The 21,539-nt window shown below is 37.1% G+C and overlaps 1 protein-coding gene across 3 annotated transcripts in view; it reads right to left on the bottom strand.

Moving 5' to 3' along the window:
* Window positions 1-21,423, bottom strand: part of LOC126483765 (serine/threonine-protein phosphatase 1 regulatory subunit 10-like) — a 106,800-nt gene extending 85,377 nt beyond the window's left edge. The window contains exons 1-3 of one of the 3 annotated variants that reach the window (XM_050106912.1): window positions 21,383-21,423; window positions 21,162-21,271; window positions 20,445-20,510 (exon numbers count right to left, since the gene is read on the bottom strand). In XM_050106912.1, coding sequence (XP_049962869.1) covers window positions 20,445-20,465 — 21 coding nt within the window. In that variant the 5' untranslated portion in view covers window positions 20,466-20,510; window positions 21,162-21,271; window positions 21,383-21,423. Of the gene's footprint in view, window positions 1-20,444; window positions 20,511-20,667; window positions 20,914-21,161; window positions 21,272-21,382 lie in introns of those variants that run through there. The other 2 variants (XM_050106914.1, XM_050106913.1) reach the window with 2 other exon arrangements.
* Window positions 21,424-21,539: the final 116 nt, after the last annotated feature.

The raw sequence follows: 21,539 nt of genomic DNA, 5'->3' as shown, positions 1-21,539 counted from the left end.
AAGACTGGAAGGGAAAGATTGACTACAAGCTACGCTTACCATACCAGACAATCATTCCTGTTGCTGGGAAGGTTCCTAAATCCTGGGAAAAATATTACTGTACAGCACCTACATATCAGCTTTTTGAAAGACATTTTACAAAACTGAGGATGGTTAAGGGAATGTGCGCTTTGAGACAGGCTGTGTACCTATCTCCCCCCCCCCCCCCCCCCCGTCTCTCACGGCACACGCACCCAAAAATCAAATACAAGTTGGTCCAACTATAGACCATAACTTGAACTGGTACTAGCGTATGACGCACTACAAAATAACTTCTACCAGAAGCAAGACTGCCATTTGAAGAAACATAAGCTATATGAAAAAGCTTTTAGTTCCTCATTACGAGTTGCTAAAGACATAACTACACAGACAATGCAATCCCAGCTGCCTTGAAAAAGTTCACTTCAACACTATTAACATGGTATCATACCACATATTTAATTTCAAAGAGATAGAATTACCGAGACCAAAATGAGCAATTTCTCATCCACAGCATTTGTACGAGGAACTTACAAAATGTTTTTAATCACAGAATACAATTTCGAATAGCCAAAATGAAAGTAACACAACTTTATAGGAGTGTCAAAACAACAATGAAAATTTTCTTGCACAGTTGTGCACAGCATTCATATTTCATTCATAACTGACAGGCAATGTATAATTCACATATGAAAAAATATATGTTTCCTGTTGTACCTGTGAGGCTTAGAGAGACTGTCTGTCACAGGAGAAACTAATAAAAGTTTGACTTCCGTTATATCTGCTGCCGCGAACGAAAAATCGTGCACATTCAGTTTATCAGCGATCTCTAACAATAATTCATTTCATCCGATTATCATAAGTATCGCAATAGTATCACTGAAGTTCTGTACATGCTAGAGACACACAGGACCAATGTATAAAGAGCCAAATGTTAAGCAGAGCAAGGAGTTCCACATAACTTCGATATCTGACATACATCACGACTAACTGACTATTACATTCTGGATCTTATCATTCACCGACAGGTATCACACGATTCAGGATACATGCAGTCACACTAAACTTCTTTATGCACAGGATAAGCTATTTGTTAAATTCTGTAATTTTGAGAAAAATTTTTTTTATTCTCAACAGAATATCTGACACGATCATTTACTTTGAAGTTTTAAACTATGCACCAGATTAGTATTCAAAGCTGGATCTTTCTCTTTCACAGGCAGTGCATTACCAATTATGCCATCTCATCATCCTCCTCTGACTGAACTGAAGCCCCAACACGTAGGAGCAGTTCTTAAGATGGTTAGGTTCTGTGCCAATGTGGGCAGTAAGCTCAGACGGCCTAATTGGTAGCAAAGTGGCCAGGATCCAAGCTCAAGTTCTAATCCTGCAAAGTGAAGTTGCAAAGCTGTTTCTCAGAAATCATGGTTTTATCAAGATTGAATCATACTATGAGTCATTCATTTTCAAATTTCTATATTTTCCAAAGTATTACATGTAAGAATATTATTGATGCACGAATAAAACTGTAAATTCACTAAGTTTGCATCGTGCCCACCAGATGGCATTGCAAGTGTGGTGGCTTGACAAAATGGTAACAAAGCAAGAACAGATTTTTCATTTGTCAGAATAAGCAAATTGTTTATTTGCTACAACAGCGCAGTGTGCATTAAAAATATATCTTTTTTTTAAATTAGCAGTCCATGCAAGCCATCAACTGAATATCACAGCAACCTGCGGGGAAGATTTCGCAACAGTAGTTACATTTCATACTGTAACAGTTGCAGCTCGGCAACAATTAAAACCGGATTATTATGGCTGATGCCTTCAATTTTGCATCGTAATGGTGAAAATAAACATTTCACCTTCGAGGTATTCGCCCCCGGTAGCTGAGTGGTCAGCGCGACAGAACGTCAATCCTAAGGGCCCGGGTTCAATTCCCGGCTGGGTCGGACATTTTGTTCGCTCAGGGATTGGGTGTTGTACTAATCATCATTTCATCCCCATCGATGTGCAAGTCGCCAAAGTGGCGTCAAATCGAAAGACTTGCACCATGCGAACAGTCTACCTAACAGGAGGCCCTAGTGTCAAGACATTTACATTTTTACCTCCAAGATGAGGTTGTGACAAAGTGATCTTCCATTTATCTAGAAAGATTGTTACAATGAGAGAGGGTGGTGACAGAGGGGTCCGAACCCTGTTTTTCATATCCTCTTATAAAATGAGCAGGCCTCGCAGAGAAAGAGAATTATATTCCTGTAGAGTATATGACAATTGACAACCAAGGCTCAGGAACACTTACCCCCCCACTCAATGAACTTTAAAAATAAGCAGTGTCCTGAAACAATATAGTATGTTATATGCACTTTCACTGCTGTATTTGAGTGTTTGGTGATTTTGTTTTACGGGCATTAGCATTAGGCTGTAGTCCACACCATATTTCTCTGATAATGCTGGAGATATCATCAGATGCCGTATCAACTCAGAAAGCAGTTATACTCTCATAAAAGCTCAGTAAGCTGAACTGTTTGGGTGTACAGATACTTAGAAAACCAACGTAAAGTCTAAAGAAAGCATATTCACACGGACGCACAATTTCACAAAAACTTCTACCACCATCCCAAAAAGCAAACTTGATAATATAAGAACTGACTTCAGAAGGATGAGCTACCCTGACAAACAAACAAATGGACGACTACATCCTGAAAGATCTGGAGATTATAGTGAAAAAAGAAAAACTAGAAAGTTCTCCTTCTCATAAAATCGGTCACAGATCACATCAACAGAACACTCTTAAGGCACAGTATGACATAGTGCTTAAACCTACAAGAAAGCTACACAAATATTTGAACACCATGGAGAACCTACAAAAGTCATTTGCCACAGCCAGGGTACATACAATCTCTTGCACATGTGTATGCAGGAACTACAACAAAAACAGCTTTAAGAGAAGAGGAGGATTGAAATCAGACAAGTAGTGGGTCTAAGTACTAAATAAATCATCATAACAAGTCGGCGCAACTACGCAATCTTAGGCAGCGGTCTGATGATTTCACAAACTGAACGATACCTGAAAATACATTAACAGTTCCATTTCCTCGGCTTTTAACTGCTTTCTGGGATGTTAAAGCCTTTTATGTCTCCTGCATTGGAAGATGAAAAATCAGACCGAAATAAGTCTTAGATCACGGCCCAATGCTCATAAAAAAAAGGCAAAATTGTATTATTGTTATTCCTATTAAAAGAATTGGCAGAAATTAACTACTCACAACTATTTTACATGTATGCCACTTGCAAGACTCTCACAAAATGAAGATGGAAAATTTGAACAACACGAAACGACAATTCACGCTTTTCATCCAATAAATAAATTGCTGCAACATCACCCCTATTACAGGAAGTTTAACTTACGTGTCGTATATTCCACTCAAATGTTAATGTTTGCTTATCTCCATGATGCTTAACAATGGAAAGACTGATGACACCATCTGTCCAAAACTACCAGAAGCTGTGTCTTACAAGCATTCAAAAGGAGTTGACAGATAAAAAACTTGAAGATCATGTTCTATTAAAGGATCATTTGACAAAAGAGTGTGTTCTGAATTCAGATGTTCTTCAGAAACTGACTGACAAACCTACAAGATGACAATTTCTGAAGTAGGTAGCCAAGAACCCACCAACATTGCTTAAATTTATGATAAAAATAATGCCTTTTCTGTCAAGAAAATTTGAAGAGAACAATCAGATAAATGCCTACCAGAATTAGCCAAATATCCTCCAGTACAAAGAACAGCAAACATTCCATATGCGCAGCACGGCTCGGCCAGAAATGAAAGTAATAATTGTGAGCTCAAGATGGCCAAGTCTTTAGAAAAAGATAGCACTTTTGGCACAGGCCAGGCAAGAAATCAGCCATTTACACTAGCACAGTTTCCTAGCAGCAGTTGGCGTAGCAGAAAGGTTACAGAATAGTAATCTGAGGGTTCACTCTTTGCAAACAAACTTTTATTCTGATAAATTTTACACCATCACAACTCGCATGCTTGACTATATATTTTTCACAACAGTCTCATTGTGTTCTCACAATATTTTCAAAACATTCATCTAACTCAGATGAGAGATAATGAGTAAATGAGTTCTGCAGCTACAGGTAGCCATGGTCCCACTGGCCAATTTTATCTGCACTGGTCACCTACTGTTCACATTCAGCAGCCATAGACTGTTCAAAGCTTAAAATGAAGCTAACGGAATACAAAGTCCTGTATACTTTAATTTCAATCCTTTTTGCAAATTTGCAATCCCATATTTTTCTTTGCCGATCCTTTTCATGCATTTCATGAAAATATTAATAAATACAATATGCTGAACAATATTTTGGTTTATTTGCATTGTACAAAACTTAAAAGTTTAAAATAAAAATGATTTCCACATATGGATTCTGTACCATGACCCTCTGATTACTGTTCTGTGCCCTTTCCGCTGGGCCAACTGCCGCCTTGAAACTAGGCTAACAAAATTGGTTCATGCCTCACCTGAGCTGCACCAAAATTGTTATTTTTTTCTAAACACTTGGGCATCTTCTAACACTATCATTTCTGGCCAAGCCCTGCATATATCATTAACTTGGACGAAAGTGTCGATCACAAATAGGTACAGTTCCCTTGAAAGGCAAACTCCATGTCCTATGACAAAAGGTGGGCACCTTTTATTGAGTAAAAAAAAGTAAGTTTATTGTTGTCCTAAAATGATAATGAACTTTCACGTGCAAGAAGCCATCAGGAAAAGATTCTTAAAGTATCATTGTCTCAGACAAATTTGAGACAAGAAGTACCACTGAAAACAACATATAATGTGATCATTCTAACATCAACACATCAGAAAATATCCAGACTGACTACAATTTTGTTTTCAACACCATCTTCCAAGCAGTTGTAAAGCAATGAGATCAAACTTCTTCAGTCTGATATAAATGTGTGAGGTTTTTTTTTAAGTGTGCTCAGTTTCACAAATAAAGTTAAGTAAAATTCCCATGTTGTGATAACGCAGCATTCTCCAATCATCTACCATATATAAATGTGTGAGCTATGAACAGAACAGATCAAGTACACGATATTAACACGAAATCCAGTTTATGGACCTTTAATTTCTTTTTGTAAAAAGAAACCATAAGTGACAAAAAAAAAAAGTCAATGGTATGAATTTTCATGGCTCTGGAGTTTTCATCCTATTCCATGTTTCTTAGTTCACTGTATTACCATAATTTGCAATATTTCTAGTTTAAGGCTGTGTCAACATTAACTGTACGACCATCATTAGTAACAAAAATTTTTTTGACGTCTGACACACATACAACCTATTCACAGCCATGTCAAGTGAGAACTGTGACTGCAACCACCTCTGCAACACACACTGGTGGTTGCAGGGATTTTGGTAGGTACAAGAAATGTTCACCACGACTTCCTGCAGGATCCATAGCTGACTAACATTAGTTCCGGCAAACAATGCATGAAGGAAGGTGGTAATGTATCTTCTGTGCTCTCCAGTAACCTTACATACACAACTGACATCTGCATTCAACAAAAGTATTTTGTTTGCATCCATATACAAGAGGGGATACAGAGGAAAGAAGGAAGGTACACAGACAGGCTTTGGAAGGACGACACATCAACATCCCATTCTTGTATCTCGTCTCTTGAGAAACTTCTGCTATATACATTGTTTATATCTCTTTATTTTGTAAAGCCACTCCCCTAAAGTTCTTAGTCCCTGAATGAAATACTGTCAATTCTGAATACACGAAATTAAGTGTAAACTGAAATGAGTGTTTCTAGTTCTGTTTGTCATTGCTTTGGCAAGTAATTGGCCATGTAACCATTTACTATAGATAAATACTTTCCCAGCTGACATACAAGTGTGGATAGTGTGTGTGTGTGTGTGTGTGTGTGTGTGTTTGTGTGTGTTTTTACATTCAGTTCACTTTTTAATTTTGGTACTTTTCTGTCAACAATGCTTCAAGTCTGTTATCCACAAGATAATCCTCCATCATTAATAACATTTCCATTTTACAATGAAAAGTATAAACACAATGTTGTATTCCTGCATGTAAATTTTCAATTAATCTCTATATCAAATGTTATACGATTACATTACTTTCCCTTTTAAAATTCAGACACACACATTTAAGAGACACAAAGCTTTTAGCCACAGCCATCATCAGCAAAAGAGACACCCACAATTTACACACACAAGCAAGCACACATCATGCGCATATGGCTACCCCAGAATGCCGAGAGGCTAGAGCTGGTGGTAATGTGTGCATGAGGTGTGCTTGCTTGTGTATAAATGATGTGTGTTTCATTTGCTGATAGAGGCTATGGCCTAAAGCCTTGTGTCTTCTGTGGTCGTCTGTAATTTAATGTGTCTTGCTTACAGTAAGTAGCAATCTGTCTTTTCCTACGTTGTCGATATTCCTTTTGAAATGTGTTTCAGTGGTTCCAGGTACCTGGAATTATAATTTGAACAAGTACTCTGTCCTTACAGCCAAATGGTGCACTTACTGTCCTGAGCAGATAGTAAATATTTGCTATATTTTGGCTTCTTGTTTAAGTGGCAGACTAGAGATGTGAAAGTCTCCGGTTCAATACCCAATCAGTCTTAGAACTTTCATCTGTCATGTATCACTTGTTTCATCTCTGACAGTGTTGTTAATGTGAAAAATGCTGACTTGCACCATGGTTCGTAGTTGAAGTTAAACTGCTGTTCTCTAAGTGGCTGGGAAAGTCAGGTTGGAGGAAGGCAATGACATACAACCTTCAGTAAGACTATGCCTAGTAACCACTGTGGTGTTCAAACCACTCTTCGGGTAGAAGACACATATAATTATATTTTTCCACACATTCGTTCATAATTTCTCTCTTACTGACATACGGAAAATGAATGACACAATGTGGCACTGTGCTTTAACTGTTAATCAGAGTTATTGAATTGTCAGTCAAAGTGACCTAAACTTTATAAAAATTGTGTGTTGTAATAATTTTAACAAATTTATTATTGCGGTACACATGTAGAAGTGCTTGGAAGTTATTAACCTACAGTTAGAAATATGGTGTTTTTCGTTGCAGGTGTCATCCATCAGACACACTTTAAGAGGAAGCATTCATTGTGCATATCTGTGTGCATCACTTTTTCGATATGGTATTTCCCCCGCCAGTTCTTCTGTATATTGTTACTTTGTCCTTTTCTTAATGTGATTAAATTCGTCAGAGTTTATTTCAAGCCTGTCTGATGCCATTGTTTCTATTAATATTTTTTTCTAAAATTAAGATCATAAATTTAAAGACACAATCATTACTGAGTGTTGGTTAAATATAAATTTCGATATCACTTTATATAACTTTGTCAATAGTCCAGTCTATCCTGATTGTTTTTTGTATTATTGTAATTTTACCCAATGTTACACTCTTCTTGTTTGCATGCCCTGCGTCATGATTGTGTTCCTACAGCTCATAAACTGCTAATTTATTTCTTGATGTACAGTAAAGCAAAATAGGTTAAAAACTGTTTCATAGATGGTCTGAAGTGTATTCGTAGATCATTTCTGATTATAGCAATGATTAATGCGGTTTATTACTAGAAATAAAATAGTCTGCAAGGTACATGTTTGTGTGACTCTTGCGCAATGCCTATTTAACAAAGTGTCCTGCACAAATAAGGGCACATATTTATGTGACAAGCAATAGGTTGGAATTACTGAACACTGCTTTTAATATACAGTACCTTTGCAACACAAATGTACACAGAACCATTCGGTTTATTGTGATAACAAAATTGTGACTGAGCTACTGAATAGTTCAGTATGCATACAAAGATTAAATCAGGGACAGGGGATTGCTCAACAGAACATTTTGAGCGAGTTGCATTAATGAGTTATCTATTAAGAAATAGTTTCTTTAAAGGAAAAAAATGTATCTTCGTTAAATACTAGGATTTTGTAATTATTTTATGGTAGGTGTTGTGTATAAGAATGTGGGCTTTGAATAGTAGAATACCCTTATAATGAAGGGTGGTGGGTGCGGGGGTGGGGTGGGGTGGGGTGGGGTGGGGTGGGGGGGGGGGGGGGGGAGGCGCGCAAGTCCCTTACAGATAAAATGGGGCAATGAGAAACTCTGGCGAAGGTCAAAATAGGAAAAAAATTGTTAAATGTGTGAATGAAAACTTGTGAATTGACTTCATATTTAAGCTTCAATTACATCCCATAATTGTCACACACTTGTCCAGATTGGGTTAGAGAAGATTTTTATTTTTCAGATGATGTAACATTTTTGACTGGAGATATGTTGAGGTATGAAAATTTGCTGACAGGCATTCATATTTCTTTTGTTAAATCTTTGTTAGTCTAGGAAGAACTCTTACATTATTGTCCTACATAAATTATCTGTTTATTACTGAAAGTGATTTCTAGGTGAAATTTGCAAAATGCAGTGCAGGTACCCCTTACTTATCAGAGTAATTATAGTGAATTTTATGTAGCAGTTGAGACTGAACAGCAACAGAACAAGGAAGAAAGTGAGTAGAAGTGGCAAAATATGATTGCAGAGTCAGACAAATACTAGGTGCATATGGGTAATTGATATGGAAGAGAATTATTTTCCAGCAGTGATCAAATAAACGACTTAGTTTTTGAAAGACAGGTGTAAAAGTGTGAAAAGTGGCCATATCCTCAGAGCAGTAAAGTCAGAATTTTTTCTACAGTTAGCTGATAGATAAAAAGAAAAGGAAATTCCTTGTACTCTTTAACATTATTCTTTTATGGTACATACACATGACTAACAATGTCTACTAATTTCATCAATGAAGGAAAAGAATGTATAAACAACAGAAAATACGGTTATTTCCAAATGTTGGAATATACAAGTAGGTTCTGGTGCAGCACAACCAAGTAAGTAGCAATATATTTACAGTAAGTAGCAATCTCTTTTTCCAAATTGTTGGTGTTCCTACCTAGAGTTTCCATTGTGAGATACATTCAAAAATTTCATACAAACATTCAAGAAAATATTAGCAAACACACAATTTCTAGACTGTGCAATGCAGTGACTAAGTCCAATAAGTGGAGTACGCATCCAGAACAGTTATATCCAGAGAGAACAAACACAAAGACAGCACTCCCACTGCGGTTAGTGCAAATAGTACACTAAAATGATATCGAGTTATACACTTAAACCACATGAACAAGACAAACTACAAGTAAATGACCACAATACTGAAACGGAAACTATTGTTACTGAATTAAACCATTTCGCACAATGAAGTGTTATCTGCCCAAACTGGGGCTTTGGTCAATTATTCTACTCACAAAGACACAACAAATGCATTTGTAATCACAGTACATGAGGCCTTTCATGCGAGAGAATTATTTTAAATACGTTTCATAGTTTATTTTAACACTACACCATATAGAGATGTTCAACTGCGCCGAATGATCCCCATTTACAACCTATGTTTCCACACTTTTAGCAAAATATACTAATCATAATAAATGAAAAGGCCATATTGCTACTCACCACATAGAAGAGACATTGAATCAGAGACAGGCATGATGAAAATGACTACCGAATATTTAAACTTTTAGCTTAAAAAGATGCCGTCCTTAAATAACACACACACACACACACACACACACACACACACACACAGGGCAAATTCACCACAGCTAGCGAGGGCAGGGAACTTAACTCTCCTGCTGCCCCCCCTCCTGTGTGTGTGTGTGTATGTGTATGTGTGTGTGTGTGTGTGTGTGTGTGTGTGTGTGTGCGCGCGCGCGCTCTTTCTCCATTTAAAGAAGGACCTTTCCGCCTGGAATCTTAAATGTTGAGCAGACGTTTCATTGTGCCTATCTGCGACTCCAAGCCACCTCTATGTGATGAGTAGCAGTCCATCCTTTTCATACTACTAGTGGTTTCCTCTCCTGGGCTTTTTTCATTGTCCTATTATAATTTAACTGCACCAAAACATATCCATATTTCGTTAGCACTAAACAAGCAGAAAAATTTCTGCTTTCTGTGCTCAGCATTTGCTGTGGCCTTATTACTGAAGATACAAGCAAGAGTATACCTGAAAATTTTCACAAAGTAACTAAATTGATTTCTTTATAAAATACTAGCAAACTGTAGCTCGTACTAAACATGTATGCAGAAACGAGAAATTCTGCACATATGTATGGAATACTTTTGAAAACACACAGCTTTTACAAGCAAGAATGGATGATATGAACAGTAACTACTATCAAACAGCTGCCTGGATCATGTTGCTTTAGTAGTACCCCCTTTGATGGCTCCAGACAGGTTGGAAAATTCCTTTCTTAATTTAAAGTTTATTCTTATAAAAGACACCCCTTCTCAGAAAATATTTGAGATCACTTGCCAGCTTGTAGCTTACATGTTTCAAACCACTTTAACAGAGGGATTTCTACAAATATTTATTAGTTTTCAAGGTAACTATTTTTGTAAAAAGTAGACACCAAAATAAAAACTATCTAAATTTTTCTAATGTATGTAAGGTTCTAACTTCTCTGTTATTTACAAAACAAGAAAACCCCCATGTTAAAACATGCACAGTATTCTAATAAGTATATCCTGTAATTCTTAACAAATTCTGGCAAACAGGAGCTGAAAAAGGTGCACTTCACTCTTAACAAAAACAACTTGAGGGAAACAGCCATTCTAAGTTGTCAATGCATCTTCTGTATCATCTTGAAATTTCCTTTTCCACAGTCGTCTTGTTCTATCACTTGTTTCAAGGTCTCTAACAGTTCTGATGCCATTAGTCTTTCTTCATCTAAATTTAACATCTGTTTCACCAACAGCTTGTAGCAGTCTTTTCAGAAATTCATACCTTGCAATATGTCCTTCACTGAAAGTGACACTAACATGCAGTGTACTAACTGACAAACACTGTCTTATGTATTCTAGCCCAGATTACACTGCTGAAGACTCATCCAGGAATCTGGGTGCAGCTGTGAAGACACAGCTTTACATCTGACGAATCTCTGAAAGTTTCTTTCAAAACCTTCAATATAGCAAAAGGACAGCTGGTTTGTGAGTAAATTTCTCACAATTTTGCTGAGCTTTGTTGTATTTACACCCTGAGTCACTTTCTGGAGGGCATACACCATGAATTAGTTTGTCCGTTGAAGAGAGGTGAAACAAAAAACTGCCCATACAGCTCTTCTCTTTTCTTCTACACTATTAATGGCCATGCCATAATAATTTTGAATTCTCTGCAAGTCTATTCTTAACACCAAATCCTCTGTCATCTTTCAATTTCTTTCCCTAGAATGTGGTTTCCAGTCATTACAGCCTTGTACCCATTCATCTTCATCTTCATAGGTGGTCTATGCACTCCAAATAATTGATAGTTACATTTTCGGAATATGGCTTCTCTTCCTGAACTGCTTTTGAAAGCTTTTAAATTCCCACGTCATAAATAATTGACAAATCTTACCTCCAATCATTCATATTCTTGGAAATCTTGAGAACCCCTGCAACTTCCAGGTTGCACTGCTTCAGAAACTGAGCAAGTCAAAGTGTCAGTCCACCTCAGTCCCTTACACAAGCAGTTATTCAGCTTGGTATTGACTGGTAGTTACTGGATGTCATCCTGAGGGCAATTGTGCCAAATTCTGTTCAACTGGCGTGTTAGATCGTCGAAATTGTGAGCTGGTTGGAGAGTCCTGTCCATAATGCTTCAAACATTCGCAATTGAGTAGAGATCTAGTGACCTTGCAGGCCAACGAAGTATTTGACAAGCATGCAGACAAACTGTAGAAACTCTTACTGTCTGTGGGCAGGCATTATTTTACTGAATTGGAAGCCCTTGATGGCTTGGCGTGGGAAAAAAACCCAGTGCAGAATATCATCAACATGCCACTGTGCTCTAAGGATTCCGTGGAAGACAAAGGGGGTCCTGGCAAAGTCAAATGCACCCCTGACCACCAACCACTCCTAGTGGTCAGGCCTTAAGGTCAGTGACAAACAGGTTGGTATCCCATCGCTGTCCAGGGCTTCTCCAGACACGTCTTCGGCAGTCGGCCTGGGCTCATTTCGAAGTGGGACTCACCACTTAAGACACTTCTACTCCAATCAATGAGATTCCATGTCTAATGCGCTGGATACCAAAGCAAATGGGCTTGTTGAGGTATATAAGCCAGTGGTAGTCAGCACAAGGAACATCATGAGCTTAGCCCCCATTCAGTGAGCTGTCTGTTAATGGTCCTTGTGGTCACTGAAGTGCCAGCTGCATGAAGGACTGAGGATGACAAGGAATCTGGGGCTCTGATTGCCTCTGACAACTGCACGGTCCTCTCATTCTATTGCCTCTCTAGGTTGACCTGTGTTGACATCATACATGCCTGTCCTGAAGCATAGTTACCATGCAACAGAATATACGGAATGAAATTTGCTAAGACTTTATGCCCTGGTATCGACATTTCCCCTGTTTACTACCCTTGCCAGCTGCATGATGAAACTGTGCTGCAGTGTCACACATCCACCCACTGGCTGTCAAAGTTTATAATTTCCCATTTTCCATCAATACTTGTATGAATCACAATTCGTGATCAATTTTCTTAACTCATTTACGGTGTGTGTATGTTTTTAGATAGCATTTTGCAAATCTAAGGTGTGGAGGGGGAAATTCACTAGGCCAGACAGCACTGCACCATCAGCTGCATATTTACCAATTGCCCTCAGTACATAAACCAAATATTTGTCATAAACCCTTCATTATCTATCATCATACTTCAGAGAAACAGAGGAATCGCAGAACGTAGTACTAATGTTACATGAAAACTTTAATATAGTAACCAGTCCAACACTTCTTTCAGTTTGAAGTGTTAGATCACACTCAGCACACTGTTCACAAACTGTGATATTTAAAAATACTTCTCACAATATATCCATATCAGTTACTACATTTACGTTACCTTCACTACATTCTTCTTCAAATGTACTACATTGCTCTAAGTACTTTAATTCTTTCCGGGAACTCCAACACTGAAGTTCTGCATGTGGTTTTATTTTTTAAATTTTCAGCAATTTCTATCCAAGGCTTATATATTTGTAATAAACTCAATTATATAATAACAAAATTAACAAATTCCCAGTACACTGCAGAAAATTCCCAGTGCACACAAAACAAACTAACTCCATACTTTAAAACTTACACAAACAAAATTGGAAAAAGTAAGAAATGAATATCAGAAGGAGATGATGAGCTTGCAGAGGCATCTGCGCAGTGCAGCCATACAAAAAGTCCCTTGTGTCCAAGAAGCAATTCAAAAATCAAGTTTCAGCCTGAGAACTGAAATTGTACATTGTCACATCTACACTGTTTTGTTTAGATGAATGAATAAACGAGAATTATGGCAATAATATATATGTATTAATGCATACGTATTATAGTATCATTGGACAGTGGAAATTTCTTAGATTAAGATCAACAAAAAACCAAAAATTGAGAATTTCTGGATTTCAACCCATCTGCAGCCCCTTAAGGACAAAAATATGCTGAAAATGTTGTTTAATAATCTTTGTTATTTGCTGATGGGATGGAAAAAAAATATTTCTAGGTAGCAATAATTCCACGAACAACGTACTATTCTGAAAGTCCTACTAGACTGCAAAAAAACACAGCAATTTAAATAAAGAGCACTTTTTTTTAAAAAAAAATTGCTATTTAAGATCATTATCGCCAAATTTCTATAAGCCTCAGCAATTTATCTTCCTGGGAAAACATAGGTCTGATTACAACATCTCATACTCTGATTGTTAGCTGGGAAAATACTTGAAAACCGGAAAATATTCCCGTTTGTTGTTCTCCACCCAAGTTCTTGGAAATGATGGCCAGATTACATTTTTTACAGAACAATCAAAGGAAAAAAATAATCAGTGGTAGAGGATACAGAAGTGGTGGAAAATAAAGTAGTGTAAATCATACTTGTTATACACATCAAGAAAACCAGAAGATCTAAAAAGAGATGAAAATTACATGCATCAGAGGTCCTAAATTTCTTGTAACTATATCTGTTTTTAAAGTTGGTAGCTTGTTAACCAGTGGATAGCCTCTAGATTGCGGGCTCCATGTTCAACTCCCAACTGGCTCAGATAGTTTCTGCACTCTGGCACTGGATGTGTGTTTTGTCTTAACAATTTCACATCATCTTTATCAGCATGCAAACTGATCAAGTATTGTTACATAAAAACACTTGTACCAGGCAGCCAAACCATTCCAGACAGTCTACCAGCCAACAATGCCACACGATTATTTCATTTCTCTTTTTAAATATCACAGTTTTCAGATAACTTACTATACTGCCCACCAACAATTCTCATAAAAAATAATAGTACATCATCAACTCAGTGCCTACTTCCAAGAACTTCACTCTGACCTACCAAGAGAAACTTCATTTTCCAGTTTTACTTAGAGTACCTTCTCCTAAATGTTAATCTGAAAAAACACTTCCCTGTCTAGTTACTGATCGTGTATTTTACAGCAAACTGTACACTGTGTCAAAAACCAGAATTAAAATATGAGAACTTTCAACTAGTTTAAGAAATACAGAAGAAATCTATTTTTTAACAGTTTACATGAAAACAAACGAAAATGATAGTATGGCATTGTTTGGCCAGGAGGCTGCCGTATTGCAAGTCTTTCAATTGACGCCATTTTCGGCGACTTACGGGTCAATGATGATGAAAATGATCATGAAGGTCACACAATACCCAGTGCCCTGCTGGCAATCAAACCCAGGCCCCCTGCATGGCAGGCGGAAACGCTACCGCTGCTACGCTACGGAGGCGGATGGTGCACCAAGGAGAGCACTTGGTCTTCCTACACTAACTAGCTTGCACAACAAGCACCGGAAATGTTTCAGTCCATATTCTGTCACTTTTGCAAGTAAGTTCAAGCTTAGTACTGAAAGACAAACCACAGTATCTCACTGTCAGTATGACAATTATGCAACTGCATCAGGAAGTTAGACCACCTGCCCTCCATACAATGCTGAACCCCCTTGAAAACATTTGGGGCATTACAGTAAGCTCTATGCAAAAAACTTCAACAATCACTAACAAAGTTAAGCAGTTTGCTGAGCAAATGGCTTGGCTATGTATTTAAAAAATCAGACTATAAGTACATTTCACCTGATCCTGTAGCATAGCCATTAGCATTATCTGAATTTGAACAGTGCGAGATACTGGAACAGCGTGTAAGGGTAAATAAATGTAAATGGGGGACAGGAAGGAAAGGGGAAGGGAGGGAGGGAGGGAGGGAGGGATTGAGGGAGGGAGGGAGGGAGGGAGGGAGGGAGGGAGAGGTGTCCACTAAGTTATCAAATATGTTGTTTGTTAATGGGCATGCAAGCACTTTTGATCTAGCACTGCAAGAAGTTTTCTACTCCGAAAATTAGATAAGTCAGCAGCAATCACCTTAAATTTCTATGTATTTGTGTGACATTCAACGTTCTATACTGAAGTTGACTGGTGATGTCCTCTCAAACTTCGCCTATTTTCCTTACAACTAGTCCCATCAGCATGCTGACTCACTGTGTAGTACACAACTCTTGCTATTATTTCCCCTCCCCATATTTCATTACCACCTTTTTCATTACTCCATTAAAGTGCAGCTGCATTATCAATCAATTTACATAAGACTAGCTCAACTGCTGCACTGAAAAGAATAAATAGTGTACATCAACTAGATAACTATCAGTATTACTTTGTGACTAATCCGAGGTACAATAACCCAATCTCAGTTGCAGGTTGCCTATCTAACGGCTTACAGACAAAAAAATTTTATTTTCAGTAGCCTATTTCATAAAACTAACCAAATTCAAAATGCTGCCATAATCTACTTATTAAGAGGCAGCCTATAGTCTTATGTTACAGGTTTAACATAGTAGGGCTAGTATTTTGAATTATAAACTATACCTCTTGATACTGCATAATTCATGGTATGCAAATTACCACACAATATTCAGCCAGTATTTGAGAACTAGAGCGCTTCATGACATTCAACAAACTTTAAACATAATTTCAAACCTTTTCCAACTTTTCACACTTACATGCTTAACGTCAAATATTTGAACACATGAAGACACGTCAGTAATTAGATGTTTGAAGCTGTTTTATATATGGGAGTTTGAGTCATTAAGAGAATCAGGAGTTTAATGGTGATTGGTACTACATTCCATAGTTATTCAACAAGTACAGTCATCAGATTTTTCTGAAGAAAATTTTCAGATGACTAAACCCTAAATTTGAGAAGCAATAGAAATAAAATTTTATTGACATCATCTGTAATTTGATCATTAATTTCTCCAAGCATTCAAAGCACTGCACGGTATTACCAGACACCTAACAAACCTACAGCTGAATTTCAATACTATTAATTTATGTCCATTGTAAATACATATCTTAAGCTATATTAATACAGTTACGTTTATAAAGACGTAAAATGGAAATACCATGACCGAGATTGTAGTTGAAGATATTGTTTCACTGCACATCCCCTTTAGGGATGGTTGCTATAAACAAAATTCCAATTGTATGTGGTGAAGGTTAAATTTTTTATACCTTCACCTGTGAAGTAACTGTCCAAAACCACTGTTGAAGTAACAATTTCCTTTAAACAGAGTTACCATATGACAGTTTCTCTCATAAATCAAACGAAGTAACAAACACATACAAGAAAGTATGTCCCATTCTTTCCACAGACACTTCTTCAAATTGCACTGCTACCAGTCTTACTAGACAATTCATAGCACAGTCAGGATCATTTATCATCTAGGCCCCTAAATTAGGCACAATTTTGACCTTAGTTCTATAAACAACAAAATTACTGCCAATACGTAAGTAATAACACACACAATCTAAGCCATCTTCAACCTGAAAATTAGTTTCAAAGCCATAGCTGCATTTTACAAAGTGTGGTCCTATTAGAAGTGGTATCCTGTTGCCTTCCTTAGAAGTTTAAACCAAATTGAGCACCTAGTTACAGTGGAACCTACAGTTTAATACAGATTCCAGAAGGAAGAGAGCCCGAAGAGAAAAGTAACATCAAAAATGCTAGAACTGATCTGGGATCAAATGGAGTATGGATCTGTATTACCACAGAGCCAAGCCACGACTCCCAATAATATGCTACAAGTCATAGCCAAATAGATCTAAAACATAACAAGGCAGCAGCTTTCATTAACTGCACAAATTGTTTCAACTTTCACACAATGGCAAAACAAAGGCCGTGCATGTCAGTGCGTCGAAACACGCAATTAGTGCACATTGTTATATGCCCTGCACACACTATGTTATGCAGTCCACACAGCATTCTATGGAGCTTGTTCACACCTTCAACAAACAATAGGTGTCTTAAACTAACCAATGATGTTGGGAAAATATTTATCCCACCCCCTCCCTTTAATGAATCTATTTCCATATTCTCAAATGAAGTTCAATGAGAATTAACTCTAAAACAAAAGGAACTTTTCCTTGTACTCATTTTGACATTTCAGATAATCTTCAGTTACTATACATTGTGAGGTTACCCAACCATTGTCTGACCATTATAGTTTGGCTGTTGGTTGGAAAGTTAACTAGACAGAAGTAGGTCGGCTACAGTAACTGAAAAGTGTAAGTAGTGAGAGAAGTTCACATTTTGGAACTACATACATCTCACAAATATAATTACGTTTAATTGTCAAAGGAGATCACTGACCCAAATCACATCCTCTGGGAATGTGCCATTAGACAAGGTGTTACAGACCAGTATGAAATGCATTTGGTAATGCAATGGTCTATGATATAATAAGGAAACTGTGGCATAAGCTGAACTTTCTGACAGCTAAAATATCACATTATGAGCTGTAATGTCTACAATGTTACAAGATAACCAAGAAGAGGCCATACATAATGATACGACATGCCACATCAGAACATCCACCTACAATAACCTGCTCAAAGCAGTGAAGAGATGACCCTTGGGGAAAACTAGTAAGGATTTCCTTAGACCCTGACAATTTCCCAATCTCTACACCCCTGCGAATCCTGAGTTGCTCCTCAGCAAGCTGGGACTAACCATCCAGACAAAAGAGAAATCATGTGGTTCTAATACCAAGTACAGTAGTGAAGTGGGTGTTGTATATTAGTGCACTGCACGATTGTAAATTACAAAATTTTGGTCTACAAATGCTGTATAGCATAATAGACTAGTAGCATGTGCCTTCTGGATGAACATATCTGTGAAATAAGATTGCCAAATGGTAGTATGTGGACTGTTGTTGTTGTTGTTGTTGTTATTATTAGTGTTTATTTTCTATGTGGATCCCACCCCTTAAACAGCACAATTCTTAATTATTAACATATGTGAAATTATGTTAAAATAATGTGTGCTGTATTCATGCCAATAGCAAATACATAAATGTGAAATCAGATGGGGAGTTACAGCCTAGTTACCAAGTGAATATTCTGTTCAAACTAGTGATTAGGGCAAAGACAGCCCTTTCAATGTAAAGGAAATATTGGGCCAAATAAACAAAAAATCAATCTATTCAGATATGACCCTATGAAGGGCATACCCCAACACATCTCCTTCAGCAAAAACTGGAATACATCTGGTAATTTCAAAAACTAAGATACTGAAAAGGTATATCTCATAGTATACCAATGACTTTTTCAATTCAGCTATCTGTACTAGTCTACTCTTCTACAATGCTGACCCTTCCATCCATTATCAAATTATTCTTGATTATCAATTAGCCCTATCAACCTAACCCTTATTTTAGTCAAATTATGACAAACTCTTTCCTCCTCAATTCAATGTAACAGGTCTTCACAAGTCACCTAATGTATCTTCGTGCTCTTCTGTTATACCATACCTCAAAAGTTCCTATTATATTCCTGTCTGCTTTGTTAACTACTCACATCTGACTTCCACTGCAAGCTAAAGCCTACACTTCAAACAAGTGTTTTGCCCATTACCAGTCAGAGAAGTGGGACAACAAAAATATCACTGCACACAAAGGTTCATACAGCAATGCTTAATAGTTTTGTAGCAAACTGGTTGTCAAACAGCTCTCAACATAGTTCCAATGCATCATTTAAGCACGGCTTAACAGAAAGTTAAAAGCAAGATAACCCTCTAACAAGTTATTAAACTCATTGACAAGTTGTTACCAAACATCCGTAACATCACCAATGAGCTATTCATATCTAATTAAGATTTTTTTAAAATCTTTATGCAAGAAACTGGGTTTCACTCAAAACATTTAATCAGTATCATTTTCCTGAAAAGGTAGGACGACAGATGAGGGGGAAAAAAATAAAATAAATATAACACACAGCTCTGAGAAAGGTCGATAGAGACATCTAGCAATTAATCCGATATTATTCACATTTCATGTGCATCAAACTGGCGTTCCTACTTGCACGTTAGTTCCATATTTACAAGTACCTCCAACTATCCCACTTTAGAAGTAAGCTATACTGTCCGCTTTAGTGCTGTAACAGGAGTTAAAACTCTTATCTAAATAGCTTTTTGGCCACGCGTTCACAATCTAAACATTTGACTAAAGAATATGAACACACACTAACTCATCAGGTAGATATATTGAAGACTCATTATTTTCGAAGCTTCATTTCATAGTTCTTTTAGGTGTTTTTATATATACACGAAAAGTTCCGAAAAATCTACTGATACAACCCACAAAGCGAATTATTTCTACACCCATATTTCATAGAGGTGCAAGCCGATGTTAAAAATGATATCCACCGGCAGTATGAAGTTGGTAGTTGATTAACAGTTGCAAAAGGAACGACAGAAAGAGAAGGGAATTATTCCTCGTGTACAAGCTACAAAAGCATTAACCACGTTGCACAGACAAACCATTGCTAGCAGGCATAGTCAACGTTCTGGAATCCTAATGTGCTAGACCTGATATTAGTCGCATTTTAGTATCAGAGACTAATGTGGATCAACACATGAGATGCAAGGTACGAAAACAAAACCTGATTCTGAACGCCGGTATATTCCTAAAACGATTATTATACCAAACACTGCGCGAAACGTCAGCAAAGTTCGGCACAATAAAAGTAAAAAAGCCTTTGGTTTATACGACATACGCACGCACGAGAATTAAAATAATGATTGTCGCTAAGTAAAATAAATAAATACAATGTCCATTTTGAAGTTTACGCTACTTTTTAAATAAACTGTTGTCGCCCGAATGTTTATGTCGAAACACACAGGAAAAAAGTAAGCTGTATTCCAAAATAAGAAAATGGAAGACCTTATGACGTAATCTACAAAGCTTCCGCCATCTATCGGAAGACCTGCATAAATTTGCAATTTACATGGAGTATTAAAAAGTTACTTACCATAGCGCAATATATGGTCATAAAGAATCTATTTTCTTCAACGAGTGATACTCTCTTCCGTAAAACCTGGAAAAAAAGTAGAAAGTCGAATTTTGTCTCATGCTCTATATGATGAACTTACGCATTACGTATCACTAAACCGTTAGCTTCATAACGTTTACGCAGCATCTAACTTATATAACTATTATCTTCTAGAACTTCATCGTTTTACATATATACGTACTCCAACATTCCCCAACGGCAAAGTCCCCCGCGCCCGTTTCCGAAGAACAGCACTATATTTATTCTGTAACGGATCCTATAATTTTATACTCTAAAACAAGCTACTACGAACGGATGTTAGATAGGTGCTTGACCAAATAAGTATTAACTCATTTTATTGTAAACCTATTTGTGTCTTTTACAGCGAATACGAAACCCGTCAAAATGGCTTCCCAACTCTCGCGCATAAGCAACGCGCACCTTGGTCCACTCAAGGACAAGTGACGTCACTTCGGCAGTATGGATCTCTCAAATTGAAACATTGTATTAGCTACTAACCTCTTGATTAAGCACTTTTCCAACAAAACCGTAACAAAAGAACCACGAAAAAGCATGCCTTAGTTTCTTTTACCGGAAATAATATTCCTTCCTATTCATTCAACAACTCGTATAATACAAGTCTGTAAGGGAGCATTTTTTCAAGGAAGGTTTTGTATGTATTACAAAAAAACTTACACAATAATTCAAAATTTACATAATTCATATTATGTACAGCATTTCTTTTTCAAACATTTAAACGATCAATCTACGACAAACTGTTTATATTTCATTAACCCCACCGGCACCTGAAAAAAACAAGAAAGTTCACAATTAATTAACAAAAACTTCACACCATATATTCAATAACAAACTGCTGTAATCAATGCTTTACAATATAGCAAATCCAAATTCATTACCTTCCACATCCCTCAACTACCACGTATTAAAACCGGAAGAATACAATGATAATACACATACGAGACGGTGCTACCAAGGATGTTACCAAAGAGACTAGTTATCTTACAGCAACATCGACTGAAGTACTTTAATTTTCTTTGTGCTTCCAAGCATTTT

This window comes from Schistocerca serialis, chromosome 6, assembly GCF_023864345.2.
Source record: "Schistocerca serialis cubense isolate TAMUIC-IGC-003099 chromosome 6, iqSchSeri2.2, whole genome shotgun sequence".
Taxonomy (NCBI): Eukaryota; Metazoa; Arthropoda; class Insecta; order Orthoptera; family Acrididae; genus Schistocerca; species Schistocerca serialis.
The sequence above is the reverse complement of the archived record's forward strand: the minus strand, read 5'-3'. Positions and strand labels throughout refer to the sequence as shown.